Raw genomic sequence first — 17,864 nt, forward strand, 5'->3', positions numbered from 1 at the left:
TGAAATGAGTCTGACACACGAGTCTGTCGGCTCTGACAGCGTTGCATCACGCGCACCTGTGCAATAGCCTATGATTTCCGAAAATAGTACTGTTGTCAACTAGTGACATCATCACAAGAACTTTTGAGGAATATGCAACATAATTTAGACAATTGTTTTTATCATATGTATTATAATAACTGACAGCTCGCAGAGTGAGGCTGAACACAGGAGCGCAGCTTCGCGGCTGAGACACGAATAGACTATTAACTTAAAGCTTTACTCAAACACAAAAGGCACGTCCATTTTAATAAATAAAAAAATATTTATTAAAGAAACCAGATCAAGAGCAAAAACGAAATAAAGTGCATAACTGAAAATAAAGCATCTAGGCTCAAAACTAATACAAACAGTGGCACAGCGCATTGGGCTCCAATCCTTTTTTCCCGTTTTCTATAAAAAAAAATGCTGCCACACTGCCGATGTCTTTGTTGACATGGTAGAAGAGGACTGACTATGAATTAAACGCTCACAATTAAATAAATAATATTCAGCTAACCTTCTAGTAGCCGTCTCTCTTCTCCGGTGGGTTGGGCTAATCCAAAAGAAGTGAAAACAAGGGGGGTGTTCTGAAGACAGACTGTTACCTGTGGAACAGGGGTGCTCTGAAAACACCCCCATTAGCAATTAGTGCTTTCCACCTGATGAGACGAACGCGGCAAAACTGATGAAATGGACGCGGCAAAACTGATGAAATGGACGCGGCAAAACTGATGAAACGAACGCGGGAAAAAATCGACCAATCAGAATTTTGGTCGAGCCAGAACCTATCGACCAACAATCGACTAATCGACTGGGAGATTACAGCCCTACAAATCTTAACATGTAATGCTAACCTTCTCTGTGAAACAAAGGATAAACAAACTAACTAGCACGTAATGCTAATCTTCCCTGCCTGAGAACAGAGGATATTAAAATAAAAGAAATGAATCGTCTCTAGCAAACGTAGAGGGTAACAAAATATTAGCACGTAATGCTATTCTTCCCTGCCTGAAAAACAGAGGATAACTTTCATCTCTAAAAGACAACTTTAGAGGATAACTTAGTTAACAAAACTTGCAGCTGTTTGTTTAACGCTTCTCTGTCGGCGCAGAGGATCACACTTTTGTACTGGTATTGTAGGTTCTTTTGGATAGTCGCACTCACCAGACCTTGCTTTGTTCAGCTGGAAGTTTTGCTCTGGATTCCAAAAGATGCAGTCTGGAAAGCAGATCTTTGTTTGAGATTCAGTCTGGAACTCAGTCAGATCTTTGTGAGTAGCTCTATCCGGGTCACGGCACCAAAACTGTAGGAAACTTTTCCTTCTTCTAAGCAAATACCAGGAGACGTTTGGATCACGTTCAAGCAGAAGTTCTTCTTTATTGCGCGTGGCTGCAATTCTTTCAAACAGTCTAAATCTAAACAGTATACATTGTAGTTATATACATTCCCAGGGGGAGGAGTCTTCTTATCCAGCAAAAACCGGTATGGCAGGTTCTCTAGATTGCTCTAGAGAACCCGAGCCAATCAGCTATTGTATTGCTAATCCAATCATCCTGACTTGATTGCTCAAACCTTAACATTATCATAGAGACAAAGGCACCGCTGTACCTTGAGCAAATGGCTCTGAAAGTAATTTGCAGAACTAAAGGTGAGAGAATTCAATGATTTGACTCATTTACAAGTCTGGCCGGAATCTACTGCTGGAAACTCAATAATCATCAGTTAAACCTAAAATGAAATAGATTCTTAAAATGTGTTATCCTTCAACATGAAATTTTAACTTTTTTAGGTTTTTTAACATTAATATGAGTTCCCCTAGCCTGTATATGGTCCCCAAGTTTCTAGAAATTTCAATCGGTGTAAATCGAGCTTTTGCTATCTTTCTCTGCCTTTGAAAAAGTGGAAGCTCAATCGGGCTGATCTTGAATCTCCTCCGTATGACGTCATACGGAGGAAATGTTACCTCCCCTTTCTCTGCTTTGCCCGCCCAGAGAATATTTCCAGTCCATGAGAAAATGAGCTAGGAAGTAGGAACGCGTGCGCGTGATTTTAGTTTGTCCACGGGAGATATCATGGCTTTTGAGCGAGCGAAGCATATATTGCTCAATAATTGGATGTACAAATGAACACCGAAGCCTTTTTTTAGTTCCTTCATCCAAGCCCCAGAAGAACCAGTGGATTCATTTCATTTCCTCTGGAAATGCGCCGACACAACTCCCCAAAGTTTTGCATGTCTGCGGCAAACATTTCACCGACGACTGTTTCCTCAACTTGGATCACTACAGAGCTGGCCTCGACGAACGTCTGAAAATAAATCAATCGAGCCAAGCAACACTTTCTGATGTGTAATTGTTCAAGTTCAGACAGGTAATCTTTCTCTCAAATCGTTCAATACTGCTGTTTATGCCTCAGTAAGTCAAGCCAGTGACTAAAATATCAACTTCACATCGTTTCTTTTAGTAGGATGAAAATAATCGTATTTAAATTGTGAATAAATTATATACAGAAAGCGATCAAAGAACAATCTTTGTAGGAATCGCGCGCACGCGTTCCTAGTTCCTAGCTCATTTTCTCATGGACACAGCGCGATCGAGTTTATCTGGACACTTGCCAAACTCGTTATGAAATCAACGCACGTTACACTGCACATGATCGCTCTTACTGTATTTACATCATCGTGTTTGCATTGGTGAAAGCAGAGAGAGTGCAGAAACTGCGTTGCAATGATAAGATCTTCATTCTCGCGATCAACAACAGACTGTCATCTGCTTGCGCAATGCTCATCACGGCAACATTTTATGTGATGGGAATAGATCTAAATACTTCTGACGATTTGTTAATCTCGATAGCTGTAATAATAAAAACGTATAATAACTGTAGTAAAAGTACTCGAGAGTTTCACATAATAAGTAGCTATTTCATATGCAAGCATGTCAGCCAATCACAGCATTGGCCGGTTACACCGAAGTCTCACACAGACACGCCCCTTCAAACAGAGCGTTCAAATCAGAGGCTAAAACTGGGCTAGGAAAAAGGCCTTTTGTTTCTAAATTATGACTATTTTCTATCTAAAAAAACATACTAACATTATAAGGGCAACCCAGGACACATTATAAAATAATATAATAACCCCATGTCATGGGACCTTTAAGCTTCTGTTTATGTTTGATGATCAATTTTTATGTGAATAAAAGCCTAAATTAAATCGGTTCATCAAAGCGATCAAGTCTATTCAGAAAATTTCAACGTAGTAGTTGCGTAGATGTCTATGGAGAGTGCAGAATTTGCTTTAATAAAAATATCTTCAGTTGTGTTCCAAAGATGAATGAAAGTCTTAAAGGTTTTGAACAACATGTGGGTAATTAATGGCAGAATTAAAATGTTTGGGTAAACTAACCCTTTAACATCCAGTCAGCCTTGTCGACAAACATAGTGCTGTTCTCTACTAATGCAGCCAGCATCTAATCAACAAATCAATTCCCTGTAGTGGACACGTAAATCAGTGAAGATGAATCTGCAAAATCTGTCAGTCAACCTCTATAATTAACTATTCCAATACACTGATAGGCAGTTAACTAAGAGAAGTTTTGGTAATATTTTTCAAAAATAATAATAATTACATTAAAAATGCAACTAATTTGTAACTTTAAGCTCAGGTTCTGTAGTATGATGGGGCTTAAATTCTAACTGAAATTCTCCACAATTATCCATACTGTTTTCTGCAAATCTGAACATAGTTGAGAGAGGATACGGTTTCTAATATTTAAGACATGAATGGGAATATTGAGATTGTCTATAATTAACCAGTTATCCCAAGTAAAACCTTTTTTACAACTGCTTGAAAGGTATTTGGATGTGTCCTAAAGAAAGTGAAGTTGAAAATATTGAGAAGTTCCGAGATTTCAGGTAACACTTCTTTCGGTAGCTTAATTGGTATAGGATGTAGCATACATGCTATTAGTTTAGATGCTTTATGTTGGTGTTAATGCTTTACATGTCTAAATGTTTTGATGTCTGTTGCTTTGTGCCATTAAACAGGTTAATTTGTATTTGTCTTTTTTTTTTCACCTTAGACCCGATGGTGCTGAGAGTGGAGAATCAAAAACTGTATGAAAAGGAAGAGAAAGATCAGTATGAGATTCACCATGATTTCTTAACTGAAGAAAAATCTTGCTCACAGACTGAAAATACTTCCTCACAAAAGACGGGAGCTAGAAGTCATTTCACCTGCCAAGAATGTGGAAAGAGTTTCAATCAACATAGACACCTTGAAGTCCACATGAGAATTCACACTGGAGAGAAGCCTTTCTCCTGCCAACAGTGTGGAAAAAGTTTCACTGTAAAAGGAAACCTTAAAAGACATATGCGAGTTCACACTGTTGAAGAACTTTTCACCTGCCAACAGTGTGAAAAAAGTTTCACTCGAAAATATAGCCTTAAAGCCCACATGAGAATTCACAATGGAGAGAAGCCTTTCACCTGCAAAGAGTGTGGAAAAAGTTTCAATCAGAAATACAGCCTTAAAGTCCACATGAGAATTCACACTGGAGAGAAGCCTTTCTCCTGCCAACAGTGTGGAAAAAGTTTCACTGAAAAAGAAAACCTCAAAAGGCATATGAGAATTCACAGTGTAGAGGAACCTTTCACCTGCCAACAGTGTGGAAAAAGTTTTACTCAAAAATACAGCCTTAAAGCCCACATGAGAGTTCACACTGGAGAGAACCTTTTCACCTGCCAAGAGTGTGGGAGATTTTTCATTCAAAAAGAAAGTCTTAAAGTCCACATGAAAGTTCACACCGGAGAGAAGCCTTTCATTTGCCCTCAATGTGGAAAGAGTTTCAGACAAAAAGTAACCCTTAATTCCCACATGAGGATTCACTCAAGAGAAAACTGAGAGTTCACACTGGAGAGGGAGAGAAGCCTTTCATATGTCTTCAGTGTGAGAAGAGTTTCACATATCTAGCAGACCTGAAATGTCATTTGCAAACTCATTCTGGGAAGAAATTGCAGAAAAAGGAGCAATTTCAAAAATCACCTTCACAGACAATTTAATTGTGGTCAGTGTAAAAAATATTTTGCCATCACACTTAGGCTACGGCTACGTTCTGACTGCAGGTAAATGTGGCCCAAATCAGATTTTTGACTGTTTTTTGTCATGACAGTGTGAACAGCACAAACTACATGGAATCTGATCTTTTTTTTCAATTCTGATTTGTGCCACTTCCATATGTGGTCCTAAATTCGATACAGGTCAGATGTTTTACAGTGCGACTGCAGTCTGAAGAGTCATATCAGAATTCATGCAACGTTTATTCAATGTCATTCTTGATCGCCATGAGTCTGCACTGCACTGGCATCTACTATCGGTTAATTTTTTGATCGCATCATGGAGGAAAGCAGCGAAGTCAGTCAGTGGAGAAATAGTGAGGTGATAAACCTATTAAGTATTTGGGGTGACCGCTCCATACAAGCTAAGTTTGAGGGGTCTCAACAGATTTGTGTTTGAAGGTGTAGCGTTACAAATGGCCAAACAAGGCCACATGGAGAATGTGGCTGCAGTGTCAGTGATAGGTTCAGAGCCTTAAATAAACATTTAAAGAAGCTAAAGTCGCAAACCAACGAAGTTGTCATGGTCAGCTGGGTGGCCCAGCCTGGAACTCCGGTGAGTGAAACGACATCAGCCGACAGCATAGGTGTCACTAGGCCCTTTTTAGGGGGGCTTCAGCCCTAAAAATTTGTGATTTAAGTGTATGCTACACAAATTCGTCTTGTTATAATCAGATTCAGTGCGTTCTTCATCTTCAGTACGCAGTGGCGCAGAGCAAAGGGCATGCCAGAAACAGAGGACTGTGTGTGTGTGTTCATCTGAGCCTCATTGGTCTGTCACTGCTCGTCAATGTCAGAATATTTGAGATGACCAATCAAATCAAAGTAGGCTGGCTTTGTTCACAGAAGCTTCAGGGCGTGAATTTTAGCAGAGCAACTCGACGCTTCAGATTATGGTCAAGTGAGAGATAAGATGCAAGTAGCTAAACTAAACTTTTCATATTTGACAGTTTTTTAGGTCATAAATGTTAAACGAATGTCAAAAATAATCAGGCAAACGAATTAACTTTTGTCTAATTTCGCCATTTTGAACTGAAAATAGGCCTATGTAACGTGACTTATGTAATATATTAATTAGTTTACTTTCATTGTGAGGGGACAAGACACATTAACAAAGCCGTTTTCATCATGTTAGGCACAATATTAATAATGAATGTATACATATTGAGAATTAATATAATACAATTTGTAGCCTTCAGTAAATTAAAAAAGCTCCGCTTAAGGAGGGGAAGAGACAGGGCAAGATGAGGAGACTGAAAGGAAAAGAAAGGGTGATGGAGATGAGGAGAGGGCAGGTATTGACAAATAATCTACTGCCCCACTAACATGGTTTTAAAGCAATTTATTATCCTTTTTTTGGCCTTCAATACAGTGATTGGACTCATCTCGGGAGATGATGAATCAGCCTACAGAGATGAAGTCCAGAAACTAGTGGTGTGGTGCTCTGCTAACAACTTGTCTTTGAACACAGCTAAAACAAAAGAGCTTATTCTTGACTTCCGGAGGCGCAGCACGAAACCAGCCCCTCTTTATGTCAATGGGGACTGTGTGGAGAGAGTCCACACCTTTAAGTTCCTGGGAGTCCACATATTCAACGACCTCTCTTGGTCTGCAAACACCACAGAAATAATAAAAATGGGGTTGCAACGGTTACACTTCCTTAGAGTGCTAAGAAAAAACAACCTAAAGGGAAAATTGCTGGTGTCCTTTTACCACTCTACCATCGAAAGCGTGTTAGTGTACAGCATCTCATTGTGGTATTCTAGTTTCAATGCAGCAGATAAGACAGCCATCCAAAGGATAATAAATACAGCCCAAAAAATCAGTGGCTGCTCACTACCCTCCCACGAAAGTATTGCTTGCTCCCACTATCTATTAAGGGCTAAAAACATTATCAAGGACATCACATCCAGGATATCACCTGTTTAATCTTTTGCCTGGCAGATGGTACAGGTCCATAAGAACAAGAACTAAACTTTTACAAAACTTTCTTTCCAGTTGCCATCCGGACCCTAAACTAAAAAATGCACCAAAGGCAAAGTATGTCAACGTGAAATATCATCACGTGAATTCGACATATATATTTCTAAAATTGTAAGTGTCTTATTTATTGTCTGTGGTTATATGTTAGTCTTGTAAATGCGAGTCAGGTGTAGTGTTCCCACTCGTGATTCTTGGGTAAGGTTTAATGGGAATCACCCATGGGCGAGGCCCCCTCCTCTGTGGGAAATAGGCCTGCCAACACAGCTGGAAAAAATCCTAGAGGAAACACTGTGATCACACGGAGGTCCTCTTCTTGAGGCAGCTTGATGTATTGAGGCATGAAGACATGGCACATGGCCTTGCAAATCTAGTGGACAATCGAGTAAATGGAGGAGTTTGCAATGCCAAACAAGTCAATGACAATGTGCGGTAACCCGCCCCTTTTGCCAGCCAATACAACCCAACTCTTATGCGTTTCTCATGATCGCCTGAGCTGAGTGGTTTGCCACAAGAGTGATCCGGAGAGGCACTGACGGATGTAATTGAAAGTAGCCATTGACATCCTGAAATTGTGGATAAAATCAATTTCACTGAAGCCATCCATGTCAATCACTCCTGGCTCCGATTAAAAAATACCTTTTTATCTCCTCTTCATCTTTAACTGCTCATGCATTTGCTGCCTTTCACTGCACATAATGGGCTTTATTCACACTCTTCCGCATTCAAAGTCAGCCAGCTTTGTCACATCCGCCGCATGTAGTGACCTAGTAACTATAGCGTTTTTCACTTGGTCGCTTCAAGATGTACCAAGGGTTACAGTCAACAACGTGAGTCAGCACAGGTGTTCTTCTACAAAGTCACCAGATATTGATGATAACAACTCCACGCTATCAGTTTCTATTGTAATTATCAGACAGAAGACCATCTACGCAAAAACAAACTTGTCAATTTAAAAATATATATATATATATATATTGACAAAAAAAATTATTCATAATTTATGCTGTTATGTATTTAGTGGAGATGTGTTTAATTGGCATATCTAAAACTGCAGCCAGGATATATATATATATTTTTAAAAAAGCGATAGAAACGCATGGAAACATTGCTCTTTTCTTATAATGTGGGTACTCTTAAAAGAGTCTTTGGTTTGGTTCTGAAAAGACTTTCATGCCGGTCACACCTGTGGCTGCCAGGGAACCTCAGCACAGAAGTACTCAACAAGGGTCTCCCTCACACGCGTGGCATCCCGGGAAGCGTTCTTGCTCCCCATTCTGCTGATGTTCTGCAGTGCAGAGGCTTCTCCTTCTCCTTCAACAGCCAGAGTTAATGAGTTCCACACAATCCTTGTTTTCCTCCGTAGGAAGTTGTGCAGAACCCGGGTTGCCTTCACACCGGCTTCTGCATTGTCAGGGCTGACACCAATTACACGCCGGTCCATTCGCCAACGTGCTGTGAGTATACCAAACGCATTGTCAACTGTCAGTCTTGCCCGTGAAAGCCTGTAGTTAAATACTCTGTGTCTACTGGGAAGGATGGTACCTTGGAAGGGTCGCATTAAGTTTCCGTGGAGAGGGAAGGCTTCATCTGCCATAAAGACGTGAGAGGGGGGCCCCAGGTACTCTGCTCCCGGCAGCAGCATGTCCTCCGGTAAGACAACGGTTCCACTGCGAAGAGCATTAACAAATTCCCATTACCAGAGTCCCACCATCACTGATCTTCCCATAACTGCCAACATCTATGATGCAGAAACAGTATTTGGCATCTACAACTGCCAAGAGGAAAATAATGTCTGTAGTTATAGAATAGTGATTCAGTGTTGTTCAGCCTGGATCACTACATGTTTACCATCAATAGACCCAAGACAGCTTGGAAAATTCCAGCGATGGTGGGACTGCTGCAATGTCCTGCCAATCTTCTGTGGTAGAACAGGCATGTAGTCCTCCATCATGAAGCCCCACTTCTGCCAAAATACCAACTATAGTGCTGTGCCCAACCCGGTAGCTGAGGGAAATACTGCGGTCGTCCCCTGTTGAACCTGTGGAAATATGTATTAAGAATTAAAGAAGAAATTTATATGAAAAGCAAATGAACCTCCAACAATTACACCAGTTTAAAATAATAATATTATATATGTGTATGTATGTATATTTTTTATAACCGACACATCCAGATTCAACATATATACGGTTCTTCTTTGGCTGTAAATACACACACACACAAACGTATAGATAAATACACACACACACATACAGTGTATATATATATATATATATATATATATACACTGTATGTGTGTGTGTGTATTTATCTATACGTTTGTACAACACTGAATCACTATTCAGTATATGTGTGTGTGTGTGTGTGTGTGTGTGTATTTACAGTACAACCAAAGAAGAACCATATATTATAACATGTTGAATCAAACAAAGTTGCAGTTAATTCTACATATATTAAATATTACATTTTACATATTATATTTGAATTGAACGTGATATGCTATATAAAAGCATCTAAATCGATCAAAATATTAAAATCAACCGGGTTCAGTAAACGCATTTATGAAGGCATACTCACCGTAAGCAAATTGCCAGCTGCTCACCGGGGGAAATGGCTTGTCGGAAACATGTTTTTTCCTTTGCAATCAGGGGACCCACTGAGTCAATTTATATTTAGTCTTTTCCAGAGGTGAGACCAAGTCATTGTTTTGCAAGTCACAAGTAAGTCTCGAGTCTTTGCATTCAAGCCTCGAGTCATGTCCCAGGTCAAGACAGGCAAGTCTAAGTCAAGTTGCAAGTCCTTGATTATAAGCTTCAAGTCTTAATCAAGTCATTAGTGCTTTCTGCACAAATTAGTGTCTCAGTGTTAATTACGTAGTAAATTAAATCTATACTAATTTATCTCAGGAAGGCTTTTTTTGCAATACAAATTTAAAAATAATAGTAACTGTTCATTGGGAAAATTAATTGTGATTTGCTACACATTAAGTTAAAATATTGAGTCCCTGGTTAAATTATTTTGTTAACGCGACCGTAATTGTAGAACATTCCTATTTCCATGGCGACGTATCATGCATCACGTGAAACTTTTTGGAGCTACGTGCCTGTCAGATACAAAACGTAAATCCATCCATTTCTCCCGAAAGAAAGTAAGTGAGTGGCTGGTGAACAGGGAGAAGACTTTATAGTTAAAATGTGCATTTGAGAAAAGGTCACGTGACCCAGAGCGAGATGGCTGCCTGAGTTCTCTGCTCCGCTCTTATGTTTATTTAATTTGCATTTTTACCTCCAAATCTATCGCTCTATCTCATTTACGGACCGTCAACTATGTCTGACCCCAGTTTGGACAAAGAATTTTCGTATTAACACGTTCGCAGAAGGCAAAAGAAAAGGACAAAAAGAAGACCACCTCGTCGCCAACAGAAGCTATTGCTAATGTAACGGAGGCCCAATCGGACATGGTGCTGATACTCTCTGAAATAAAAGCCAACGGCTCTCGTCTCGATGGGATAACTGATCAGCTGGAGGGAATAGCTGGATCAGTTTCCACGCTACAAAACTCATTCGCGGCCCTCACTGAGAGGATCGAGGCTATTGAGACTCGTTTAACGGAGGCTGTAGGGAGGATTTCCCTTACGATATAAGGGAGAATTATATCGCGGATTCGCCTACCCTGCCCGGCTCAGGTGCTCACACATGTGGAAGATTCGCTTGTTCGATGATCCGAACTCGGCTAAAGCTTTTCTGGACTCTCTGGACAGATAACTCTGACCTGCTGTAATGTAGTCCTTATTTCCTGGAGGATTAACTTTCTTTTTGAACCCACCAGACTTGTTTAGATTTTTATTTTTAACTAAAACTATTTATTTATTTAATTTTATTTATTTTTTTGGACCTTCACTGTGCACCGCTGCTTTTAATATTCGTTACGTATGATCGTTTCTTTTTTTCTCTAGATGCATTAGTGACATACGTTTGTTCCATTTTTTCTTTCCCGTTTCTTTCTTTCTTTCTTTTTAAATCTATTATTATTTTCTCTATTATTATTTTTATTTTATCTTTTATTATTAAATCAGTGGGGTCAGTTATCTAAAACACGCATTCTATTCTATAGATTATATAGGAGCGACTCTTGAGGAGGCTATTTTTCTCAGTGGCATCAGTATGATGACAGGTTTATTTATGTTCATCATCTCATTTTGTGACTTTTTGATGTTATTTGTGCCCTATTGTTTGGGAATGGGGCCTGGGGGGTTGGGTTTATTCGGGGTAAATCAGCGTTCAATGCGTGGTACTGTTCTGTTCAAATTTGGGGTCTCTTATGTGCAAGATTTACTTTTATCAGCCCATCAGCATCTTAACATTTTGTTTTTGGTCCTTTCTGTATGCATGATATTGTCAAGCTTGTAACGTGAAGGGTATCGGCCATGTTATAAAGAGGAAGAAAATTTTTACATTTCTTAAAAAATAACACGTATTCATTGCTCTGTTGCAGGAAACCCATTTGTCAGATACTGAACATTCCAAACTTAAAAGAGACTGGGTCAGATATATTACTCTTCTTTCACATTGAACAGCAGGGGTGTAGCCATTTTAATTCACAAGAACATCCCATTCAGTCTGGATCATGTAGAATCTGACTCTGAGGGTAGGTTTGTATTAGTTTCGGGCTATATTTTTGGAGTGCATCTCACTATTGGTAATGTATATGCCCCAAATATTGATTAATATAGTTTTACATCCCAGACAGTTTTGCAGTTTAACCGGTTTTGTGGAAATCTGGGGTTCTTGGGCGGCAATTTTAACTGCATAATGGATAAAAACCTGGATAAAAGGTTATCCTTTCTCACCTCTCTTATTTTCTTTGGTCATTGAACCCCTGGCTGCAATAATGAGGGCAAATACAAGCTTACTGGGTATTAGAGTTGGCTCAGATGAGCATCGTATTTCACTCTATGCCAATGATGTGTTGTTATATTTTAATTACCCTGAGACTTCGGTTGATGCAATTCTTTCCATTATCGGAGAATATAGCAGATTTTCAGGATATAAAATTAACCTAAATAAATCCCAGGCCTTGTACTTGTATGCTCCCCCTGAAGCTGGTTTGGGTTCCCCATTTCGCCTAGCTCCCTCTGGTTTTCAATATTTGGGAATACATATTAAACCCGATTTGTGTGATTTAATAAAGCTAATTACACCCCATTAATTACCAAAATTAGTCAGGACTTGTCCGGCTGGTCAAACATTTTATTTCTGGGCAGGGTTAATGTAATTAGGATGAACATTCTTCCCAGATTGAATTTTCTATTTCAAAGTTTGCCCTGCTATTTGACTGTTGCTTTCTTTAAAAAAATAAATTATATCATATCAAAATTTATTTGGAATAAGAAAATGCCTAGACTCAAATTTTCTACTTTACTGAAACCCTGAGAACTAGGAGGGGTCTCACTCCCTAACTTCCAGTTATATTTTGGTCTGCCCAGATCAAGAATATGATCAATTGGTTTCTTAATAGAATGGATTCACGGTGGGTAGGAATTGAGTCTTCGAGATGTTTCCCAAACTTGTTATGTACTTTACCATTTATTTGCAGTGTACATAAAATCGAATCAGTGTCCAATATTTATACGGTCTCAAATACTCTCCTGGCTTGGAAAGATGTTCTGAAGTATCTGAATATTCCTTATATTTTATCTTCAAAATCTCCTATTTAATCCAATCCTGATCTACCCTCTGCTATTCAGAACATTGGTCTTCGATCATGGAGACTGAGGGGAATTTTGGAGCTTGACCAGTTATTTGACAAGGGTAATCTGAAATCATTTCAGTTATTAAAACAGCAATTTAATTTACACAATAATGATTTCTACAAATTCTTACAACTAAGACATTTTCTGGAATCACTTTTAAAGGATGATAGAATTCGTTTGGATCTTTCTGATGTAGAAAAACAATTATATTCTTCAATTTCCCTCAAAAGGAAGATTTCTGTTTTTTATAATATGTTATCTAATGTCGGGTCTTCCTCCTTCCACCCTTTGAAATTGATATGGGAAAAAGACCTTGAGACAAATTTCAGTGATGAGGCGTGGCAATCGATCTGCACCGGTGTCTTTTTTAGAGGGGCTTCAATATTGAATCACGAGCAAAACTTTAAGTTCATTCACAGGACTTATTTAACACCGGTTCGCCTCCATAGGATTTTTCCTAATGTTTCCCAATTTTGTTTCAAGTATAAGTCTATTATTGGCACAGTGATGCATATGTTTTGGAGCTGTGACATGATCAAGGTGTACTGGAAAGAAATACATAAAATTGTTCAGAGGATTACTGGTAAATCTTTTGCTCGATCCCCGAGTATCTATCTCCTGAATTATAAAGCGGAATTACACCTCAGTCATGATCTAGAATGTGTTTTACATCTTTGTACCTACTTAGCGAGAAAATGTATACTCCTGTTGTGGTCCACTCCTCATGTCCATTCTGTTAATATGTGGATGAATCAAATGGCTATTTTCCTCCCTTTAGAAAAGCTTACTTGTGACTTACGCCGGAGGTCTAATGATTTCTGGCGTATTTGGTCCCCTCTTTGGAACTTTCTTGAGAATGAATACTGAATTGGCGCTTTTCCACTGCATGGTACGGTACGGCTCACTTATGGCGCATTTCCACTGCATGGTACGGTACGGTACGGCTCGCTTTAAATGGTACCACCTCTGTTGAGGTTCCAAGCGTACCGTACCGATACTAAATGTGACGTGATAACACTGCAGATCACTGATTGGTCAGACAGAATCGTCACTTCAGCGTCATTGTATTTGCGACACGAGACACTAAACCCGCTAGATTTAAATAGCCAGACAACAGCCAACGCGGTAGCACCTGTTTTTAGAGTATTTACTTGACAAAAAAAGAAAAAGAAAATCAAACAAGAAATGGCTGAATAGTGGTCAGTGGACGAGGTGCAGACGTTCATCTCGTTGGTTGCCGAGGAGCGGAAGTAGCACAGCTCTTAGCCGCACACGGCTACCACCGGACCTACAACTATTAACGATCAGTCCCACCCACTTTGAAGCGGTACTAACTGCAGTGGAATAGCAACCGAGCTAAAGCGAACCGAACTGTGCCGTACCGAGTCAAGTCGTACCACGCAGTGGAAAAGCGAAGCGAGCCGAACCGAACCGTTCCGTGCCGAGTCGAACCGTACCATGCAGTGGAAAAGCACCAAATGTCTTTATTTCTTCACTCATGTTTTTTTTTTTTTTTTGCTATTACCCTTCACCCAATACTTTAACTACCAGTTGATGGAGGATTGTATGTGCTGCCATGAGACGCCTGTACCACGGTTTTGATATTGTAAAACTACAAAAACAATTGTTTAATAAAATAAAAATGTGCATTTGATGTGGGGGAAAAAATGTCTCAAAATTATATTTGAAAGGTGTATTATTTCCGCTTACTTAGACACTGCAGATTTAAATAAATAAAAATTAATATAAATAGTTTGCTAGTACTTGTGTATTTAATTGCCTGAAATGAAACAAAAAACAACATTATTTGGTTGAAAACTGCCTGAACGTGTAATAAATGACAACTGACAAGCGCTGCTGAATGCACTCTATCAAGCGCTCTCTGGCTCAGTGCCAAAAGTGCGAAAGCCGCGCTAATCAGCGCTGTAAACATGCGTCAATGATACAGTGCTATACTACAGTGATTACAACTCTAATCTGTGATTTTAGAAGGTAGGTCACGTCTTTCCAAGTCACAGGGCTCAAGTCCGAGTCAAGTCGCGAGTCATTGTTGTCTAAGTCGAGTCGCAAGTCATCTTTGATATGTATTTTGCGGCAAGAAAACTGATTCGCTGTCACTGGATGTCATTCATAAACGTTACTAGGCAACCGGTAGGGGGAATGCCCACTAGCGACCTGATCACAACCACTGGCGACATGCAGCGACAAAGTCACTTGTAGTGTGAACACAGCTTTACTGTTTTGAAATGGAGGCTGTTGGGGCTCTAGTGCATGGATGGAGGAAGACACTGACAACTGCACATGGGGAAAACAATGGTGTCAAATCTGGACTATCATGTCCATATATTGTACAATAAGTCGATAATGTAATTATCACGACAGACCTAAGGTACACTGTAAAAAATTTTTTTTTGAAAAAACGGTATTATTCCGGCAGCTGGGGCGCCAAAAAATAACAGCAATAAACAATCTCGTTAAAATACAGTAATTTTCCATAATTAAATAACAGATTGTATCTTTAATATTACATTAAATCTCATGTCATTATTGGGATTTTTAATGTTTAAAAAAGGCATATACACCTTTAAAAACAATTACCTATAAATACAGTTAAACGCTGCTATAATACAGAAAAGTGCCACTATTATTTGAGTTTTGTAATATATTATTATGTAAAAATTGTGTTTATTTAATAAATATTTAATGTAATAAAGTGATATATCACCCACAAAAAAATTGGATTTAACTTTTTTTTTTTAATTAAAAATACTTTTGTAAAACAGATAAGCTTTTTTTTCTTTCTTTTTTTACAACAATCTACCCTTAATTTTAGATCATATCAAGTTTTTTTTATAAGTTTTTACATATAAATCCCATGTATTTAATTGATTTTTAATGTGGAAAAAAAAGCATACTCTGTCAATGAATTTAAGTACAATTACAGCAATCTACCATTCATTTTAGAATTTTTAAAGTATAATATGAGTCTTTATATGTAATTTTACATAAAGATCATGTATATTTAATTAATCTTCAATGTCAAATAAGCATACTTTGCCATAAAAACAATGGATTCGCCTTTAAAAAGAAAAGCAAATACTGTTATTAAACAAGTATGTGTGAGTACAATTAGAGCAATCTACCATTCATTTTAGAGCATATAAAGTATTATTACTTTTTATATTAAATTTTACATAGAAATCATGTATATTTAATTTATCTTTAAAGTTTAAAAAAAGACTACAATGGATTTACCTTTGTTTTAAATGTCCAAAGAAATATTGATTATACCAACAATCTGCTGATAATTTTGTCAAATATCATAACACTATGCTATAATAATGATAACTAAACATATATTTATAAACATTCAACCTGCAAATGTAATGGACAATTTCAAAAATATCAAGCTATAACAGTACTTAAATGACAAATGATTTAGCTTAACAATAAGAACCAGAACACACTAACTACTGTTCAACATTTATTTTAGTCTGTTGACCAACAGATCAGAATAGAAAACAGTTGCTGCTCTAGCGACATACTTGCTTACAAAGCTTAACGGCATAGCTACATAGTGCTATCAGTCCAACAATTGGCTGCTTGTAGGCGAAAGTTCAAGAACAGTTCACAATAGGTTCAGCCAATATTCACAGTGAAATAAAAACACTTGAAACAAAAAAACAAGCAATACAATTTAAAAGTCTGTCTGGTACTTCAGATAAGATAAAAGTCAATCTAGGTGCAGTGTAATGCTTGCTTCCACTGTTATTGCAGTAACTTAACTGAAGGTACTGAAGCCTATCATTTTTAAGTAGTATCTTTGTCCAGTACTGTGAACCAATTCTATACTTAAAATATGGTTACAATGTGTACCCAGTATTCATCTGGGTCGCAGTGGTACTATCTGACAACAATTAAAGAACACTCAAGAATACAGTAGTGAGAACAACATGAACTGTGCATGAGAAAGAACTAGGGACATTTGATTGCAATAGTCTCCCTTCTGAAAAGTGTTTTTTTTTTTTTTTTTACTCCATTCATGGTCTGTTATTTTTGTAATCAGGGAAAGAACCTTCGGACTGACCGCCAGCAGCCTTTTGGTAGAAGTCTTCTCCACTTTCGATCCCTTGTCTGGGTTGATCTTAAAAAGGCATCTGTCAAGTGAAACACATCAAACAATTTTAGTAATAAAATGTGGACTCCTGCAAAATATACCTTATATCTTGACATGAGGACGAATCAGGAATAAATTGGAAAACATACTGTACGTACGCAGTGTTTCCCATCAGAATTAAGTTAAATATATCATATATATATATTATATGTTATATTATAGGGATTAAGTTAAATATATAATATATATATATATATTGCCAACACTTGCCTTAAAGGGATGGTTCACCCAAAAATGAAAATTCTATCATCGTTTACTCACCCTCAAGTTGTTCCAAACCTGTATGAGTTTCTTTGTTCTGCTGAACACAAAGGAAGATATTTGGGAGAATGACAGAATCAAACAGATCTCGGTCCCCATTGACTTCCATAGTAGGAAAAAATATATACTATAGTAGTCAATGGGGACCGAGATCTGTTTGGTTACAAACATTTTTCCAAATATCTTCCTTTGTGTTCAGCAGAACAAAGAAACTCATACAGGTTTGGAACAACTTGAGGGTGAGTAAACGATGATAGAATTTTCATTTTTGGGTGAACTATCCCTTTAAAGACATTGCTACACTTTCTATGCTATGACTGCTCCACAGACTTGTTGCAAATTTTGCTCACACACACAAACCTGGAGATGGACACACACACACTCAAACTCACTGACACACTCAAACACAGGCTCACACACTCCAACATTCAAAAAGACTCACACACACACCAAACTGGACCTGGAGGTAGGTGGACACACACGGACACGGACACACACACGGACACACACAAACACGGACACACACACACGGACACACACACACACACACACACACTTAGGTGG

General features: G+C 38.4%; 2 protein-coding genes across 6 annotated transcripts in view; one reads left to right on the top strand and one right to left on the bottom strand.

Moving 5' to 3' along the window:
- Positions 1-17,864, top strand: part of LOC307004308 (uncharacterized protein) — a gene marked incomplete at its 3' end in the record, with an annotated part of 64,009 nt that overhangs the window by 21,297 nt on the left and 24,848 nt on the right. Inside the window, exons 1-3 of one of the 5 annotated variants that reach the window (XM_079623432.1) lie at positions 5,564-5,683; positions 8,474-8,564; positions 8,645-8,760. The exons of 1 other annotated variant lie outside the window; for it this stretch is intronic. In XM_079623432.1, the coding sequence (XP_079479558.1) occupies positions 8,751-8,760 (10 nt within the window). In that variant the 5' untranslated portion in view covers positions 5,564-5,683; positions 8,474-8,564; positions 8,645-8,750. Of the gene's footprint in view, positions 1-4,094; positions 5,137-5,563; positions 5,684-6,499; positions 6,599-8,443; positions 8,565-8,644; positions 8,761-17,562; positions 17,767-17,864 lie in introns of those variants that run through there. 3 more of the 5 variants (XR_013799005.1, XM_079623431.1, XR_013799006.1) reach the window with 3 other exon arrangements.
- LOC307004309 (uncharacterized protein) lies at positions 8,288-8,772 on the bottom strand (the record flags this gene model as incomplete). Its single annotated transcript, XM_079623433.1, has 2 exons — positions 8,653-8,772; positions 8,288-8,562 (listed from the first exon to the last, which is right to left on the bottom strand). Exons 1-2 carry the CDS (start codon positions 8,750-8,752, stop codon positions 8,288-8,290), a joined length of 375 nt encoding a protein of 124 aa, XP_079479559.1. The 5' UTR covers positions 8,753-8,772.

Source organism: Phoxinus phoxinus, assembly GCF_949152265.1.
Source record: "Phoxinus phoxinus genome assembly, chromosome: 9".
Classification (NCBI taxonomy): Eukaryota; Metazoa; Chordata; class Actinopteri; order Cypriniformes; family Leuciscidae; genus Phoxinus; species Phoxinus phoxinus.